At 41.5% G+C, this 19,673-nt stretch overlaps 1 protein-coding gene and 2 non-coding genes across 4 annotated transcripts in view; 2 read left to right on the forward strand and 1 right to left on the reverse strand.

Moving 5' to 3' along the window:
* Positions 1-2,772: 2,772 nt before the first annotated feature.
* On the forward strand, positions 2,773-2,845 carry trnar-acg (transfer RNA arginine (anticodon ACG)). The gene has a single exon. It is a non-coding gene; the product is annotated as a tRNA-Arg (tRNA).
* Positions 2,846-3,295: 450 nt separating this feature from the next.
* trnar-acg (transfer RNA arginine (anticodon ACG)) lies at positions 3,296-3,368 on the reverse strand. Its single transcript has one exon. It is a non-coding gene; the product is annotated as a tRNA-Arg (tRNA).
* A 4,714-nt stretch (positions 3,369-8,082) lies between these two features.
* Positions 8,083-19,673, forward strand: part of deptor (DEP domain containing MTOR-interacting protein) — a 37,638-nt gene continuing 26,047 nt past the window's right edge. Inside the window, exons 1-4 of one of the 2 annotated variants that reach the window (XM_084942613.1) lie at positions 8,083-8,520; positions 8,692-8,781; positions 13,380-13,558; positions 17,816-17,939. In XM_084942613.1, coding sequence (XP_084798739.1) covers positions 8,507-8,520; positions 8,692-8,781; positions 13,380-13,558; positions 17,816-17,939 — 407 coding nt within the window. In that variant the 5' untranslated portion in view covers positions 8,083-8,506. Of the gene's footprint in view, positions 8,521-8,688; positions 8,782-13,379; positions 13,559-17,815; positions 17,940-19,673 lie in introns of both variants that reach the window. The other variant, XM_084942612.1, reaches the window with a different exon arrangement.

Genomic DNA, 19,673 nt, shown 5'->3' on the forward strand with positions numbered 1-19,673 from the left:
TTTTTATAAATATTTATATATACTGTAGGCCTATAATCATTTGTCTGTTTTATTTTTTGGGCAATTCCCCTTTAAATAGTTATTTCCCTTCCAGAACATTTTCAGTTTGATGCTTTTTGCCATCCATATTTTATTCATATACTAACTTAATACTTGCTTGCTTGACATTTGCAGTCCTTATTTTGTAACCAACTGTGTTCTGTTTGATTGTTGTAAAGGAAATATTTAATTAATAAAATACAACAAGCCAAATTTGATTTAGACTATTAAATTGCTATTTCAGACCCCTTAACAAGCGTCTCCTGTTGCTTTTTCACCGTCGTAATTTATTATTTATTACTGATTAATTATATTAAGCTGACTAACAGGCTAACAGTGTAACTTCTTGAACATTGGCTGATATCCATTCAGCATAGATGCTGATGCTAAAGAACAACAGGCATCTGATTGTGTTGCCTGTGCTTCAGCCAGACCACGTTTGTTTACAGAGCCCGCACCACTGTATCCAGAGGACAAGTGGGGCTACGACTGTATGCTGAGGCTGACTAAAAGTGCAGTGAGTGCTGGCAACTGCACTCTGTTGTCTAGTCTTTTTCCTCCAATCCCAAAGCAGACAACAGTGGGACAAATTATGCCAAGACAAGGCAACTATACATGTTTTAAGTTTTCAACGGATGAGGTAAAGTACGAATTGGGAGAAATTGACCCAAGCTGGTGTGCTGTCACACTCACGGGAAGAACCACCAACAATGTAAGTGACCCAAACACTCTGATTGGAACATGGGCTAGAAGTGGGTTGTATTATTACTGTGGACACCACACTCTTTTGGTTCGGGTTCCTCTGGGAAGTGAGGGGACGTGCTATGGTACGGCTGGGAGCTCCACTCACGCTGATCGGAAACCAGGTAAAAGCCATACCACAACACAACACATGCACTTTAGCTGCCAGACGTAAGGGACACATTTTGGCAAAGAGAGGGACCCAGGGGGCACATGCGTATGACCCTAGATTGAATTCAACCACCTGGATTGACTCAATAGGAGTGCCCAGGGGAGTTCCAAATGAGTATAAACTAGCAGACCAAGTAGCTTCAGGATTTGAAAGTATATTCATCTGGGTAACTCCAAACAAGAATGTTGATCGCATAAATTATGTCCACTATAACTTGCTGAGACTCTCTAACCTAACCAGAGACGGCATGGAGGGGTTTGCGGAACAGTTGGGTCCGACCTCGCTGATGGGAGTGCATAATCGAATGGCCCTTGACATGTTGGCGGAGAAAGGGGGCGTATGTGCCATGTTCGGAGACGTGTTGTACCTTTATCCCCAACAACACTGCCCCAGATGGCTCAGTAACTCGAGCTCTGGAAGGGCTGAAAACTTTGTCTAAAACTATGCATGAACACTCAGGAATCGACAACCCGCTGGAGAGCTGGATGACATCCGTGTTCAGACAATGGAAAGGGTTTGTGATGTCTGTAATGCTTTCTATTGCATCATTTCTAGGGATATTGGTGACTTGTGGTTGTTGTCTCATTCCTTGCGCCAGAGGATTGTTGGAAAAGGTAATCACGAGGGCAGTGGACCCTGGAGTGGTGACCCTGGTGTCCATGATGCCATTGATGGAGCTAGAAGTAACTGAGTTCTGTAACTTCTGAGCTACAGAAGGTTAAAACTGCATACATGCCTACAAAACACATAATACATACAATCTAGAAACAGGCCTGAGCAAAGGCCTGAATGCATTCAGCAACCTGTTTATTTGAGTTTGCTTAGTAACAGGTGACAGAAGATGTGTCAGAGAGGAGGACAAGTCCACAGGGGCCTTCAGGGCCTGAAGTCATCACCATATTTGGAAAAGATGCTAGAAAGAGGAACTTCTGTGTCTGCCTTTAGCTCTAAAAATTGATCATTGTCTGTAAACTATGCACATAATGTTCTCAAGATGCAAATAATGTTCTTATAACGTGTGAAGGGGCGGTAACCCTGACATTATAAAAAGCCATTGTCTGCGTATTTTGGGCGAAGAAGTCTGCTGATGTGATGCTGTGTGCTTCTTCCCACGCGTGTGTTCTTAATAAACTCTTCATCTGATTGCACTCTACTGGGGCCTCCATTGGTTTGTTTTTGTGCCACATATTCAAATTCCGGACAATGTCCTCCTTAGTATTAGTCCTGAGGAGCACGGCAGCCACTGCTATGTTCTTTTCTGCAATGATAGTCTACAACAGGGGTCTCCAACTCCACTTCTCGAGAGCTTCTGTCCTGCAGCTTTTAGATGCATCCCTACTCCAACACAGGTGAAATAAATGGTTGAATTACCTCTTCAGCATGCCAACAAGTTTGGCAAAGGTCTGGTAACAAGCCATTCATTTGATTCATGTCTTGTGGAACAAGGATGCATCTAAAAGCTGAAGGACAGTAGGTTTCAAGAACTGGAGTTGGAAGCCCCTAGTCTACACACATTCTCTTTAGGCGCAGGCAGACTAGCTGGCTAAAAAAAACGCAACAAGGAAGAACTCGATCCTATGATCTTCTGATTTGTTTAGGCACCGTGTTCACTAGCTCTGAAAATAAGCACGATGGCGTCACCTGCTGGCATAGAGAGCAACTAGGCCGAGTTTTTTCTCATTAAGTTGTAACTACTACTATTTATTCATTTAACAATTATTGTTCTTTTTAATGTTATACTTATAAAAAGAACGAGTAAACCTAGACTGCAAATACTTACACTGTTGTGAAGTAGGACGTGCTCGAATGGAAATCGTCGTGGGCCAGTGGCGCAATGGATAACGCGTCTGACTACGGATCAGAAGATTCTAGGTTCGACTCCTGGCTGGCTCGATCTTTTCCACTCTCCTCATATGTAAATTTAAGAAAGCTTCCTTGTTTTACTTTCACTTCCGTAGAACGAATTACGTCTCCATCTCCACGAGATCCTAGGTATTGTGATGGTTCTGACACAACCTCTAATAGTTATAACAATAATACATATCTGTGTTTATCCAAGAAACTTTGTCTTCCCCCAAACAACCAAACTGAACTGAAGCTGTACTTGTTGCCAAGAAAATTGCCTGATTGATGACTGATCGATTTTGATTCTTTGTACCACATTGAATTGGTCAAATCTTTCTAGAAATTCCAGCAAGTTCAGGCAACAGGCCTGCCTCTTTATTCTTCTGGTCACTAGCAAACAATATAATCAATACATCCACTATTTCTTGGAATTATACATCTCTAGCAAGTCATCCAGCATTTAACTCTTATATAAGAGAATGAAGGCTAAAAATACGACGAGCCAGCCAGGAGTCGAACCTAGAATCTTCTGATCCGTAGTCAGACGCGTTATCCATTGCGCCACTGGCCCACGTGACAAACTCAGTGCACACTTGCAATTCGTTAGCGTACCACTCTTCCTCTCTTACTTTAAAAGGTTCCGTTGGTCAGCAGATGTCGCTGTTGAGCTTTACACTAATAAGGTGGCAGGACGTCTCAAGCTAATTGTCGAACACACTTTTTTCTCAATATACTGACTTTAATCTCAGAATTCTGAGAAAAAGACACCAATTATGAGATTAAGTCTGAGAATTCTAAGGTTAATCTCAGAGAAAAAATTCTGAATTCTGAGAAAAAGTCAGAATTTTTTCATAAAAATTCTGGAAAAGAAAAAAGAAAGAAGTGGCTACTTTTTCTGTCTTTCTAGTGGTCCTAATCCTCTTCCATAAGAACAGGCTAATCAGACAGAAACACTAGTTACATTTCGTCACAGAGTGCCCACCACAGCAATAAACCAGGTAACTACACTCCCAAAGGCAAACTAATATTAATGGTTTATTTTCACCATCTTTCGCTAGCTCACCTAAATTAACCAATCTGTGTCTAACCACACAGACTAGTCCCGCCTTCTAAATCGGCAGCTAAAACTAATGTATCACTTTGGTGATTAAGGTGAAATAAAGGTGAAATGTGGATAAAAAGAGATTAATTCTGAGATTAGAATTCTGAAAAAAAGTAAAAATTCCAAGAAAAAAGCCAAAATTCTGACTTTAATCTCAGAATTCTAAGAAAAAGACACAAATTCTGAGATTAATTCTGAGAATTATGAGATTGATCTCAAAATTCTGAGATTAGAATTTTGACGAAAAAAGTCAGAATTCTGAGATTAAAGTCAGAATTCTGGAAAAGAAACAAAAAAGAAAGACGTGGCTACTTTTTTGTCTTTCTAGTGGTCCAAATTCTCTTCCATAAGAACAGGCTAATGACAATACAGAAAAAAAGACACTAGTTACATTTCGTCACGGAGTACCCACCACAGCAATAAACCAGGTAACTACACTCCCAAAGGCAAACTAATATTAATGGTTTATCTTCACCATCTTTCGCTAGCTCACCTAAATTAACCAATCTGTGCCTAACCACACAGACTAGTCCTGCCTTCTAAATCGGCAGTTAAAACTAATAAAGGTGAAATGTGGATTAAAAAGTTCGGTTATCGGTTTAATAGAGAATTTTCCTTCCTGCTGGCTGGATCCACGCCTTACCAGATATTGACCAGAGGTGGATTTCCAAAACCTTGTACAAGTGGTTGCGCTTTAATCAGTCAGAGCTGGACCACACAAAGGTAGACAGAATGTGCAATTCACTGACTTCAAGTGCTCTGCCTGCACTGGAGCAGTACTTTGGCCACCCCCTGTTCCTTTGGATGGATAGGAAGCTGTGGCGTGTGAGGCTGTACTGTCCACATCCAGACTGTTGCAAGTCAGATCTTATATCTGCTGGACTACATTAGTAGATCAAGCTCATTGTTGATATCAGCGACTCTTATTACTTGGCTTCAGAATATCTTGCCTGTAGGAGCTGCAAACAAAAGATGATCAGCTGGAGCCACACCATCATTTCCCAGCTAGATGTTGGCCATCGCAATTCCACTTCCCATGTCTTCTGACATACAAGCTGGGATGTGACATCCAGGTTGTGTTCTTCATGCGTCAGCATAGGTTGGGAAACAGAAGCAGCCAAAAAAAGCAACTGGAGGAAGAGCATGCTAAAAGCTGGCTTGAGAAGCAAATTCAGTTTGTCACTGCCTGCAGGACCTAAATATCATTGACTGATGCAGGTATATGCCCAAGATGTCCTCAGCAGGCTGGATAAAGTGAAGGTCTCCATCACATCCCTGTTTGGACAGGCTATTAAAATGGACTTCACCAAGAAGATTGTGAGGAAGCTGGCAGGTGAGCCCCAGTATACAGACCATCCAGGACAGTGAGGAAGTCATGCTCAAGCAGTTGACTGAGGCATATGATGGAGAGAGAGGCTGCAACACTTTTGCTGTCCCTCTGATCCACTCTGCAAGGATGCCAGAAATCTGGAAGGCCCTACGAAAAAAAAATCCCTGCCTTGAGTATGAAGGGTTCCTATGGTTCCTCACCAACCTGCAGCTGCTTGCCTGGTGGATGTGCCTTACACCACCCACACTATTATAAGAGGAAAAGACAGAAGAATAAATATAGTGGCAGTTATGTAAGGAAGACTAATAAAATCATGTGTAAACAGTGTCAGCAGGAGAGGGACTCTACCACACACCAGCAGTACTTTGGCATTTGGTACTGCCAAGCCACAGCTGCCATGACTCTGGCTGAGTGGGTGCTGGCTGCTAGCTCATATAAAGCATTGGGTGCAAAATTATTATTAGTGGTGAGAAACATAATGCCCGGGGGTCTCAATCGGCCCACTGGATGGCTTTGGAAAATATGAAGAAGAATATGGAAGCCTACATTTTTTACTTAACCCTGTATTTTAAGTTTACAGCTTTTGTTGGTGATAAGAACCCCCAACCTGCCGCATACACCCACACAGAAATAGTTAAGTAATTGATAAACAATTAAATGAAAGCAGTCGAGAACTTGATAGATTATTTACCTTATCAAGAGAGAAGGAGGCTATTACAAAAGTATTTCAGTTGTGTGGTTGTTCTGCCTTTGTTCTGCAGGGATGGCCCAACTGAAACAGATGAAGCTCCCAAGTGGGTCCATTTCCTTGTTACCTCTGAAAGCAACCCACCCAGCTGCCTGCCCTTTCCTGCCTCCTCCCATTCTCTTGTTCCTCACCAACCTGTGATGGGTTCATGGATGTCCTTTACACCACCCAGCATTATCATAAGAGAAAAGGGCAGGAGGAGAAGAACAGTGGCAAAAATGAAGTGGTACGCAAGGAAGAATAATACCATCACATGTAAACAGTGTTGGCAGCAGTTGGTACTGCCAGGCCACAGCCACCAAGACTCTGACTGAGTGGAGGGCAGGAAGAAAGATGCTCTACCCTGACTCTGGTGCACTGCATATTTGATGTAATTTCATTTTATTATAGACCATAGAAGTGATCTGTTCATTGTGGGTTATGCCATATTACACCATAACCCAGAAGTTCTTGTCTATTGTTCAATTTCGCCATGTTTCTCTTTTGTCTTGGTGTATGCTCAATCCTCCAGGTAAGGAAATCCCAGAAAGCTGGACTGAAGGAACAGGGAGAAATAGCTGAGGTATGCCAAATTGCACAAGGACTGGACTGAAAATCAGTGGCAACAGGTCTGACAGAGTGATTAATCCAAATTTTACATTTTTGGTTTGTATTATTGGTGTTTACTGAGGAGCCAGCAGAGCTGCACAGCAGTGAGTGTTTACAGCCATCTGTATAACACAGTGGAGGCTTCTGTCATGCTTTGGGGCTACATTTGTGGTGGTGGAGATCTTGTCAGAATTGATGGAATTATGAAAGCAGGGCCATCAGATTTTGGTCCACCACACAACAACATCTTTTAAAATGTCCTATTAGCTACAGCTTCAACACAGAGCCAATGCAGTAAAAGAGAAAGATGCACAGAGGAAGACTATCAGTTATAGATTGGCCTCCACACTGGAGCGGTGTGGGATGCTTGTGACACAGAACAGGACGCAGCCAACATGCATAGTTCGGTCTGATTATTGGGGAGGTCATAACCCCCCTAACCCCCCTGGAAATTACACCCCTGATAGAAGAACTTTGAATGTCTTACAATAAGCCTGGAGAACTATTCCTGAAGACTAATGAAAGAAATGACATGAAATCTGCCTGAGAGAGTTCAGACTGTGTTGTAGAATAAAGGTGGTCATAGCGAATACTGACTTTCAAGCTTCTTAGACAGGTACTAAATCTGTTTTTTGGTTTGTTTGTTTGTTTTTTGTTTATATACTCTATCCAGAAAATCAGTGGACCTGTTTCCAATTTTCCAAACAAAATATAGAGAAATGAAGGAGTGGCTGTACATAAATGTACAGTAACACAGAATACTTTGTTTTTGAGTTGAAACTAATCTTCCAGTTCCTTGACAAGTTTCGACATATGTTGTTATTTTATACATTGAGCAACACATGTAAGGCCAGTGTACATGTCCACAGGAATTTGTGTGCTGCTGCTGCGTAGGTTGAGCTACACCCTGCTCACAAGTCATAGGAGGATGTTTTGGTAGCTTATGATTGGATTCCTGTTGCCTGTGAGAGTTTGTCCTGAGGCCTTTTTAGCTACAAGTAGGCTACACTGACACACTTTATTTGAATAGAAATTGCAGTTGGCATTCTTTGTCTGCACTGAATTGCTTTATAGGATGTTACATAATCTCCTTCTGTGTCTTTCCGTCTTTCCCCCCTCTTTTTTACACTATAGCATATATATTTAACAGGTAAAGGAGGTGGAGACGTCCCATTTTGTGGAATAAATGCAAACAAATCTTATTATCAAGCTCCAAATTGTTAGTTTGTGTAAATCACAGGTGTTACAGTTGATTTTACAGTTGTAAATGACTGAATGCCTTTTTTTCCTCTAGAAAATACATGAACACATGCAAAGGAGAAAGGTGTACAAGCCGAATTTGTAGCTAAAATTACCCCCTCATGTCCCACCTATCCTACCTCATTCTTTCCAGAAGCGAGCGCACGCACACCTGCACACGCTCACACACACATACATCTCTGTAATCCCGCCCCTTCGGTGAACTCCCCCAGTGACGTCAGCAGAGTCCTCCCAATGCGAGGGCTTTGTGGATGGGCTCCGGCTGCTCCGTGCAGAAAACGTGCAGTCAGCTCCTGTGGTTGGTCACACGCGGGGACAAACAAACCGAGCACCGCACGGAGGGAGAGAGAGAGAGAGAGAGAGAAAGAGAGAGAGCTGCTGTCACTAGCGCTGAATTCAAAGATTAAACGCAGGGGTTCAAGGAGACTACGAGGAGGAGGGGGCATGCATGCATGCACTGATCTGTAAGAGTAGATTTTCTTGTTTGGGTTTTTTTTTTTTTTCCAATCCAGGGAACTGAAAGTGGAGAACTGCTGATGAAGCTGCAGGCGCACTGAGGCGCTGCCTGGATTGTTTTTGCGTCTCACTCCCGGCATTGTTGCTCGTGTTTCCCGGGATGGAATAATTCCCTTCTTCGCTTTCATCCAAGGAATACCTGCGATCCTGCTCTCACCGCTCTCCATGGTGCTTGAAGGGTAAGCAGAAACCGAGGTGTCAGTGCATTGTTTGTCATCAGCGCACGGATCTTCTCCACGCCTTTGTCCAATCCGGTGATTCTTTATGCGTTTGTCACCTAAAAAGCAGTGATGCACATTTGGATGCATAGAAACACAACCCCCCCTGCCCTTTGCTTCTTGTTTCAGCAGAGAGATGGACGGCATCGGGAACACCATGCAGAAGAAGGCTGCCGAGCTGGAGCGTCTGGCCGAGGTGCTTGTCACCGGGGAACAGCTCAGGTATGTCGGTCGGTTCAGCTCCAAGTTCTCGTAGAATTCACAGGGTGTAGCGTCCTACCTTGTTTTTGGCAAAGTTTGTGGTACCTTTCGTGTGATTTGACAGCTTTAATAGCAAGGAATTCCTAGCAGTTTGTAAGTTACTATGCATGCTCATGTCAGCATGTTTTGGGTACATGTACAAGGCCATGACAGTAAATAAGGGAAGCGGGTTTTGGGAGGATATTTGACAGCAGGTTAATAACCATGCAATCATGTGGCTCCCTCCCCATGCAAACGGGTACAGCAGCCTGTTTTTGTTTTGTTTTTTTGCCTCACTGCACCATGCACAACCAAACAAAGACATTCGCACATGCATAACCTTCCTCATGCACGCTGCTGCTCCTCACCTCCACTATGTAACGCATTTTCACGTTACTATATCACTTTAATGTCCAGAATCTGCAGGATCCTGCTTTGAAGCATTCATTTCTGGTGCTCCATCTATACAGTGCCCTTTGAGCCCCGCAGAGAATGATGAACTTACTAACCCGGTGTCATTATCAAGCCCTGCCCATTCATCCTATCAGGGATTTGTACCAACACTGCTAGCAGTGTTGTTGACATGCTGTACCCTTTGACCCACTGTACTGTAAAAAAGAAAAAAGAAAAAAAGACTACATAACCAGCAGTTCATTCACTACTTCATACCCCCAGCAATGAATAGAGGCCCAGTTGGTAAAGCATGGCATCAATGCCTGGAATTTCAGCCCCCAACTGAACTATATGGAAATATGTGGCTAAAGTATGTTTTTGTGGTTGTGTTTTGAAGTATGTTGCTTTCCAAAAAACCACAAGCAGTATCACTTCAGTCTTCCTAAAGAGATTAACAGTTTGCTTGCAACAGTTTTCCCTGTTTATCATTATATGCTCACCATGTGTGTGTCAGTGTCCTTGGCACTGCTGCACACTGAGATTGCCAGCTGGCATTGTGGTCAGTGTCAGTGAACGAAAGGTTGGTTGTGGAGGCTGTTCCAGGGTCTCCTGAGATGCCGCTGTTCTGGGGGAAAGGACTCAAGGTTGTGGCTTGTGAGACTTGCTCTCTGGCCTAAATCTTAATTCCTGACAGTTTTAAAGATGTCTTTTTGTCCCTGCTTTGCTTCACGCTTGAACAGTTCAACTATTTGATGGATTTAAAAAAAAATTGAATATAATAAAATAAAATGAAGTTGGTACACATATAGATTTTGGTGCCACATCAAGCTGGTTGGCTGCTTTATGGATGGACAAACACTGAGAAATAAATTGAATTTTATCTGTTGCCATCGCCAGGTCAGTGTTTCCCATATTATGGATAGTGCATGAATAGAAACCAAAACTGTTCTTGGCTGCTTTTTTGTATGTATGTATGCATATAAAAAATGACCTTCAACGAATATAGTAAACATTATTTATGCTTGCAATCAGCATGTTAAATTGCCTTTGTGAGCATTTAGGAATGCTGATGTTAACATTTAGGTTAATGCGGTGCAGTGGGTAAGTGCAGTCTCCTTCAGTGGCTAGTGTGGCTATAGAAAGTCGGAAAAATTGTGTCAGGCACTGTCCTTTATTTCTAACACTCAGCGAAATGAAAACATAGTTACTGTTTCAACCCGGTTTCATTACCTCACTGTTAAATCTTGTGGCCACCGTATAGTTATAGTACAGGGCAGCCAAAAATCACGAATCAGTACTGTGCAAAGGTCTCGGGCCACCCCCAATTTCTCTATATGTTCTCTATTTTCTTATTTCTTAAGGACATGACTTTAAGAGACTTTTCATCTGTTCTGGATAGTTTGGGGTGGTTTTTTAGGATCACCACTTGCCCAGTTTTCCACACCATGCTGCAAAGTCTTCAGCTATTAACACCTTGTTGGTGCACAAGCACAATTTTATCTTTGGCATTTTTCATATATTTAACTAAAGAAATGCAAGAAAAACTGGCTGGTAATAGCACAGTGCCTAAAATACAATTAAAATTCATTCTTGGCTAAGTTTTCTCTTATGTACAGTATTTGTTTTATACTTGAATGACTCAAAGGTCAGTGTTAAGTAGCTTCACAAACCAAAAAAAAATTCCTCCGATACAAGGACTAGAGTGAAAATGAGGGTAACAAAGCAGCCAATGTCCAAAGAAAATTTTTGAAAGACCTTCAGAAAGCCTGGAGAACTATTGCTCAAGACCAATTAAAAAAAAATACAATTAGGTCTGGCTCCTTGGAAGCAAAATATAAGGAGATAAGGGATGCCAAAACCTTTGGACAGCACTGTAGCTTGTGAATATTTGTAATTTGTTTTGTTTCATATTATTAATGACAGAGTTTTCTGATTAAACATGACCCATGGTCCTTCTTGGTTTCCCTTCACTGCATCCTATTTAAAAAAAAATATCCTGGAAACACTCTTACACACGGGACAGTTTAATGTCTGACATTCTCCTTTTGTGTTTGGCTGCAATTCCTTTGTTTTTTTAGCTTTGTCCTGGAGTGTTTGCTCATACCAAATGCAATGAGAGATTTAAAAACGTCACATTCCCTTTCAGTCTGAGAACCGCAGCATTCATAAGTATAAGATTACACTTTGCTGATGAGAGCAAGCAGTGCCCACACCTCCTGAGGTCAGATGGCCCACTCACATCCTGGGCCATCTGACCTCAGGAATTCGCATGATAAGGTGGGGCCAGGTTTCACAATGAACACACCCGAAACTCTGGCTGATTGGGACCCACACCCAGTTTCACACCTTGGCTCAGGCGATTAGAGGATCATCAGGGGGTCCTTTTGTCCCTCTGTGGGGGGATACTCCCACTAGGTTTATATCTGGGACTCTCCACCATTTGACCTTAGAACTGAAGAAGCTTCTCGGATGAGAGGTGAAACGTCTTCAAGTAACTTAAAGAAGTCCAGACGCTTTTCTTTGCAAGCTCCTTTGACTTTGTTAGCTCACTTTATCATGAGTCAAGCTCATGGAACATGAATGACACGGTTTCCGTTACTGATAACAGCAGACTGTTTTAAAATATGTTATCACTTGTTTGTGCTCTATCGTGTTGACTCCTTGTATCACAGAACAGATCTGTTTCAGGCAGATGGCTTAAAAACAGACAGAGAAGTAGTAATATAGAAGAACAGGCACATGCAGCTGTTGTAGTAAGTCTTGTGACCAGTTCATAGCCGTGAATAGATAATGTGTTGCACTGTGGCTGAGTCTGATGGTTATTAAGTGTTCATGAATGCTTCCAGCCTGGGACTCGGCATGCCAGCAGGCAAAGACTCTTTGAGAAAACCTTCTCCCTGTTACTGTGTGATTCAGCACAAGTTAAAGAAATGAAACGACTTTGCTTTCTGCTTCCTCTCCAGTTGAATTTATGTGAGGATTAGACCGGCGCTAAATACACAGAGAGGATGATGTCAGGACTGCATGGATGCAAAGTCTCCAAGTTTTTCAGAGGAGCTTGTTTGCCCATCGTGAGTCTTGGCAGTAGAGTTGGGTCGGCTTGGACTAATGCTGTCATAGCTAATCCGGCGTGATGCTAGCCAGCTGCATACAGACTCAGCATGAAGTGGAACTAGCTAGCTGGAGGAAGCTTGGCTAAGACTGGTGGGCTGTTTCACAATACCTAGGTTCAGCTAGAGGTCACTGTGAAGCCAGCACATGAAGGATCTACACCAGGGGTGCCAAACATAAAGCCCGGGGCCCAGAATGAGCCCAGCAAAGACTTCAGTCCAGCCCACTCAGTAGCTTTCAAAAATGTGAACAAGTGCATTGATTTTTAACTTTTTAACTGTATTTTCATAAGTTTTAGTAATAAGTCTTCCCATCTACAGAAAAGTTATTAAATAAACAATTAAATTACAGAGAAGTTCTTATTTTTCACTATTTACTATAGAAATGTCCACATTTGCTTTTTTATAGTGCGCTCACATTTTAAAAACAAGAAACTTGAAACTTTAGATTTTATGTACGCAGGACAGTGTGGGAATGGGTTACCAAAGCTTATCATGCAGAAAACCGACGTGTACTGTTGAACTAACACTTTGATTTCTTATATCAAGAGATCTCAGGGTTTAAATGTTTATTTAAATGTTTTTACACTGACATAAGGAGGAGTTTCACTGGTTTGATCTCAAGATCAAAGTGGGCGGTATCTGGCCCATGATGTAAATTAAGTTTGGCTTGAGAGGTTCATCATGTGATCATGCAGTCGACCTTATAAATCCCTGCAGATAGTGTTTGAATACTGTGTTTCATCTCAAACCAAAAATATGCATTTGCTGTGTTTTCATTCTACTTTAAATTTCAATTGTAATACCCTCACATCGATAACCAAATCGGGACATGTAGTCAGCAACAGTGCTTAGCTGTTTGTTTTAGAACAATATGAGCAAAATGAGTGTAAAATGACACACCATGCTGCTCTGGTCTCTCCTCACTGTTATTACAGTCTCTTTATATGTTACAAAATCAATGCGCCCTTTCAGGTGCAAAACAAACAACAACAAAAAACCCAACCAATTTCTGGTGTAATTTCTAAGGAATTGTGCTGAAGTCAGATTTTCTTCCCCTCTGCTACTTGTTTACAGGCTGCGGCTCCATGAGGCGAAGGTGATCAAGGACCGGAGGCACCACCTCCGGACTTACCCGAACTGCTTTGTAGCTAAGGAGCTCATTGATTGGCTGATCGAACACAAGGAAGCTTCAGATCGAGACACGGCCATCAAGATTGTGCAGAAACTTTTAGACCAGAGCATCATTCACCATGGTAGAGCTGTGTGTCTGTGAGAAAGTGTATGCGTGTGAGAGTGGATTTTCCATTTTCTATAACAGCAAGGGTCTCTCTCTCACCCTCTGTTTTCTTCCTGACATTTTCTGGGAACAAGCCGTCCCTCTTAATGGATGATTCTCTGGGTCTCCTGGCCAATTTGGCTCCAGTGGAGCGTCTCATACCTGCTTCACATTTGACCACTGACAGAGGCCTTTTTCCTCTTAAGTTATTACTTAGACAGAGCCAACGTATAGAAACTAGGCTATAGATTAATGACTGAATGTCAAAACCCAGTCTGTGATCCTGTAACGCTTCTATACAGTCTGAAAGAAAACATCAGGACAGCTTTTGTTTCTCTGTGTGCATCTGTGTTTCTTTGCATGAAGACAGCGTTTGCCTGCATTATAGGCTTTGGGTTCTCTCAGTCACTCTCTAACAGCCGCTTCCTGTGGTGGTTCTTTGTCAACAATTGTCCATGTTGTTATTTAGGCATTGTTTGGGGGTTCTCGTTAAAGCAGTTTCTTTTAAATGTCTGCAAATTCTGCAGAAATTTACAGACTTCATGATCGGAATTGGTTTTGATGATAGGGTTCCTTAGTGTCACCGTGTACTGCAGTATCACAGAAAGGGAAGGGAAGGAATTCCATTACATTTGCCAAGTACGTTATCTTGGACTCAGTGATGAGCTGATTAGAAGTCAGAACTCAAAGGGCCAAGTCACTGTGACCTCATAAGCCATAACTCAGGAATTTATGGGCTGGGTGGTGCTATAGCTAGCTGTGTTGGCAGGTGATATACTCGGGGCTAGAATCCATGTCACAGGGGCCTGGATTCAAGTCTGACCCAGATCATTTCCCCTCAAACTCTCCTACTCTCTGTACCATCTTGTCCAATGAAGGTTAATATGCCTAAAAATAAAATACACCAAATACTTATTATTGAAAAATTGGACACAAATGTTTGAAAAACGTAACTTGAAAATTAAAAAATGTAAGAGCCACTAGGGCAGGGCGATATGGCCAAAAATATATATCACGATATATATTTGAAAATTTGCGATAACGATATAACTGACGATATAATTTCTGCGAGACAAAATACAACTCCACAACTTTACTAGCGCAAAACCCCCCCCATCCATTCATTTTACTTAAACAAGTAGCTGTTTTTATATGCATTAAAGCTATATAAACATTTAACAGTGCAAATGCAAATTCCTCACTGAAAGTTTAACCAAAAGGCATTTCCAGTAGAAATGGGCTAACATATCCTGAGCATAACCATGTATAATATCCACTGAAGTTAAAAAGGGGTGCTTTGCAACATTATACTGCAGTGTGCCAAATAAAAAAGTCAAATACGTATTTCTCGGACCATAAGGTGCACGAGATTATAAGGCACATTAAGCGAAACAAAGCAGTCAGATAAATCAAACTTTATTCAACTCATTCTTCTTGCTTCCTCTAGTTCTGTACCATTAATTCATTAATGCTGTATTCTGTCACAGCTGCACTATTCCCATGTTGTTGCAGTATATTAATGACTAACCTTCTAATGTGGATGGATTATCTCAGTTGGTCCGTTTACAGCATCCTGCCATGCGATTGCATTTGTCTCTAACCATCAGGAACCTTCACATTAACTTTTATCGAGTGGAAAAGTGTTAGCGTTCATTCTCGAGCCTCACTGTTAATGTTATGCTAACACAGCTGTGTCGCTAGCCTCATTATATACCAGCTAGCCCAACTTCAGTAACCCTACAAACGTCACTGCTGTGTTGCTTCCTGTCTTCATTTATGTTGGAAGTGATAGCAGAGCTGTACGTTTGAATTTTTTCAGAAATCTCTCAGTCAGAACATGCTATATCATGTTTAGGTAACTAGCGAAACTAGCGAGCTAACTTCCTGCTAACTTCTAACTCCGTTAAATGTAATGAATTCTGTTTTAATGGATGCCTGGATGTTAAACTTCATAGTTACACCTGGTAAAGCAGCAATGCTGATCATTTCATTAAAGATGAAAGAATTTAGACAGTTTTAAACTCTCAGTGATGTTTGTTTGACTTCGGGACTTTAAAGGACAGAGTTTAGGACCCAGATTACTCCCAGATTTACAAGCACCTTAGTCCGACAAATACGGCAATAACGACGGCCGCTTGCATGTTCTACGAAAAAAAAGTGCTTTGTTGTGTATCTGACGGACAAACACCAAACAAGTTAAGTTGCACCATTTTTACAAAACAATTCTGGCTCATCCGTTTCACTCAACAATCTACCTTCCCCATTCACATTTTCCGTTACCGTGCATTCTCCGTGCTTTTTCGGCACTGCGCATGCGCGTTTTACCCATATTCTATCGCGATATGTCATTTTCTTATCGTTGCCTAGCTTTGTACCGGTATTACCGTGAACGGTATAATATGGCCCAGCCCTAAGAGCCACTATAATATTTTAATGTATAACTTATAAAGTTATAAGTGCTGACTTACAACCTAATCATAAGTCACCAAATGATGACGGACATCATTCAGACATGGTCGGCCGCTGAACTGGTAGCAAGAACCTTTGGTCTTCTTTCGGCTGTTCACCTTTGTGGATCATCTTCCTCCATTTCACACTATTCCTAGCATCCTCTTCTGTCACATCATCTCTCTGCATGACCTCCTTCAATACCTACATGGATCTTCTGTGATCGTCCTCTTTTCTTCATGACTAGCTGTTTCATCGACAACATGTATCATTATCTTGTATCATTACGTAAAGCTACTTGAAATACTACCAACATTTATTTAGAGTCTTGAGTAACTTGACCCAGCTGTCTTAGCTAATTATAGGCCAATCACCAACCTTTATTTTGTCTCAGAAGTTCTTTAACCCTCTCAGGCTCAAATTAAACTTTTTGTTGCTAATGCACAACCAAGTCCTGCAGTGGTACTTCTGAGTAAAAAAAACCTCATGAAATATGTATGTGGGGTAATCAGGTTGTTAGTTTTTAACTGTTGCAAATCTGCAACGCCTGCCTTGAGAGGGTTAAAGAGTAGTTGTATGACCTCTGTGGTTGTCCTGCTTAACCTCATTGCAGTGTACTACACTTATGACCACAATAATTTATTACAGTGATTAGAGCATGTCACCGTTTGTAATGGCAGCCTGTGTGGAGGGAGGAAGAGGACCCAAATGCAGACACTTGGAATGAAACTATAATTAAACAAAAAGCGAGCCGTTTATTTGTGGCTGGGAAAAGGTACTAAACAAAAGGTAGATGCACACTTAGGCAAAAGTTCAGGTGACAGACAACAAAACCTTGAACATGATAAAAACATGAACATGAAAAAACCTGAAAACATGACAAGAACTCAACAGGCAACCTGACGCTGAACAAAAGATGATAAAGGACTTAAATACACAGAAGGGTAATGAGGGAAGCGGAAACACATGGAGAAAATAGCTGACACATGAACATGACGCCACAGGGGAAGCAAAACTAACTATTATACGCAAGGAGAGGAACATGGGAACAGATAAGAGGAACGAGGCACAGACATAACTAAAAATCATACATAGAGGAGGAGAGACTTACACAGGAAACAGAGCATGGATAAAACTTTAGCTAAACAAAACCTAATTAAGGCATACTAATAATAACACTTGTACTTACCATTACTCTAATACAGGGGTGCCCAATCCTAGTCCTCGAGAGCTACTGTCCTGCAGTTTTTAGATGCATCCCTAATGGTTTGATTACCTCTTCAGCATGCCATCAAGTTTGGCAAAGGCCTGATAACAAGCCATTCATTTGATTCAGGTGTGTCAAAACAAGGATGCATCTAAAACCTGCAGGACGGTAGCTCTCGAGGACTGGGATTGGACACCCCTGCTCTAATACATCATAAAAAATCAGACATACAAAATAAACTCAAAATGCTGGGTCACAGACCCACCGCCATGACATAGACAGTATTACTGGAAGGCAGAGCATTCATTTTTATTACTACTCCTCCATCCACGATCCCTCCTTTGTACATTTCCAGGCTATCTGAATCTTGGCCATTTGTCTCCAAACTGCTCAGCCTGAGATATCCCTCTGACGTACTCATTTCTGTCTGCCAAAATTGAAGTTTAAGCTAGTAACTGAGTTTGGACAGACAAATATGTAAACCACATCTCGGCTGGTTGGGAGAGTAAACAAAAATGTGGCAGTGTTTTTGCAGATGAGCCCTTTAATCTAACTTTCTTTGCCTCTTTTTGCGTTCAGTGTGTGACGAGCACCGGGACTTCAAAGACATGAAGCTGTTTTACCGCTTCCGGAAGGATGACGGCACATTCCCGCTGGATAATGAAGCCAAGGTGTTTATGAGGGGCCAGAGGATCTATGAAAAGTATGAACAAATGAACTTTTCTGATTTACCTTTTTTAAAATGTAGCATTAAGGATACTGTGTTGCATTTAAACATTTGCTTTCACACCAAGTGCTAGATTAGAAGAAGGTTCTTATATCTGCATAAAGACCAGGAAGTCTCTGTGTAAAGGTGACAAGATATGCTCTCAGTAATTAGCTTCCCAGTTGTGAAGTTTTTCTGTAGCCAGTAGAACCCGGGTGAGCTGATCAGTCAACTTCAGGGATGATTTTCTAGCTTCTGGATTGAGCTAATTTTGCCATTTACCCTTTCCCAGTGTTAGAGTCAGATTTACTAAACAGGACAAAATAGCATTTAATGTGTGCCATCCCTAAACAGTGCTCATGGGTGTGGTTGGTTTTACTGGTAAGTCACCAAAGTTGCACTGTTTGCTAAACACAGATGCAGTTAAATTCATATTTAAAAACAAAACATGATTTTTTTTTCCCATTAATACATATTGTCACTATCAGCAGCAAATTGCATGTCACAAACGTTAGTAAATCAGTTTACATACTTGATTTAAATATTGCCCTCCCTGTATTTTGGCATTGAGAAACCGTTCCCAACGATTACACGTAATTTTTCACTGTGCTCTTTTTGTAAATACAGACAATACTTTGTTTGTTGCATACGTTAGTAAATCTGGCCCTTAACACTAAGCAAATGGACTCCTGGGTCAAGCTTTAGTTATAAAACAAGCTCAAGAATAGCATCAATTTCCCGATTTGACTCCTAGGTAGATGAAAAATTTCCCAGAATGTTAAACCTCTGGTGCATAATGTTAAGCATACCGCAAATGAATTCTCTGATCAACATGATGATTATCTGTGTGGCTCATTTTAGGCACAGCAGCTCAAACTAGCTGCTTGTCAAACCTGTTTGTGAAGAGAAGCCGTTCAGAAGAAAGCTGATTTACAAGGAGGGTCATGGGAAGCAAAATTACTTGTTTTTTTTTCCTCCCAGAAACTGTGGGACTGCACCGAGGCTCAGAACAAGATAAATTAGGAATATTTTGTGCTGTACATCATGCAAAGCCTCTAGTCTGGGCTTGGAAATGAACCTAGTAGGTCATCTTTAAAGACCGTAGCTGTGAAAGCATTTGATAGCATGAATGGTGAACTGTGACTTTATGTTGATATGTGGTTTCAGTTTTTGGAGCTTCATGGCTACTTGGAAAGCTGTGCCACATTCCATCCACACATTTCCGGTCGTCCTCTGTATCTCTTTGTTAGTCTATGTCATTCTGCACAGCATGCTGATTGAGTGCATCTGACATACCACCCCCATTAATTAGAAAATTTGTCCTGCTGGTGAATTCGATTCAATTAGATTAGAGGACACTGCATTGAGCATGCCTGTTTTTTGTGATAAAAGCCTGCAAAGTTAGGAAAATTAGAGGATATAGAGATGAGTCATAGCTTTATTTAGAGGAGAGCTTGGGTTTAAAGGGGGGATGCCACAAATAGCATGATCAGCTCTGTAACCGTGTTGTTTTTCCAGTAAATAGGAGACTAACAATTTATAAATATAAAAAAACCACCAAACTCTTCCTTTCTGCCTCTCGCTTGTGTATATGTGGCATTATTTTTTTGGATTTGTGCACTGTAGTCTTCCTGTGCCGCTTTTAATTTGTACACAGTGGCACACTGTTATTAACAGAGACCTATTTCTTATGTGTTCCTGAGACAGCACACACATACACAGTTATTGCAT

The sequence above is a fragment of the Perissodus microlepis genome, chromosome 11, assembly GCF_051167445.1.
Source record: "Perissodus microlepis isolate ML-2025 ecotype Zambia chromosome 11, ASM5116744v1, whole genome shotgun sequence".
Lineage (NCBI taxonomy): Eukaryota > Metazoa > Chordata > Actinopteri > Cichliformes > Cichlidae > Perissodus > Perissodus microlepis.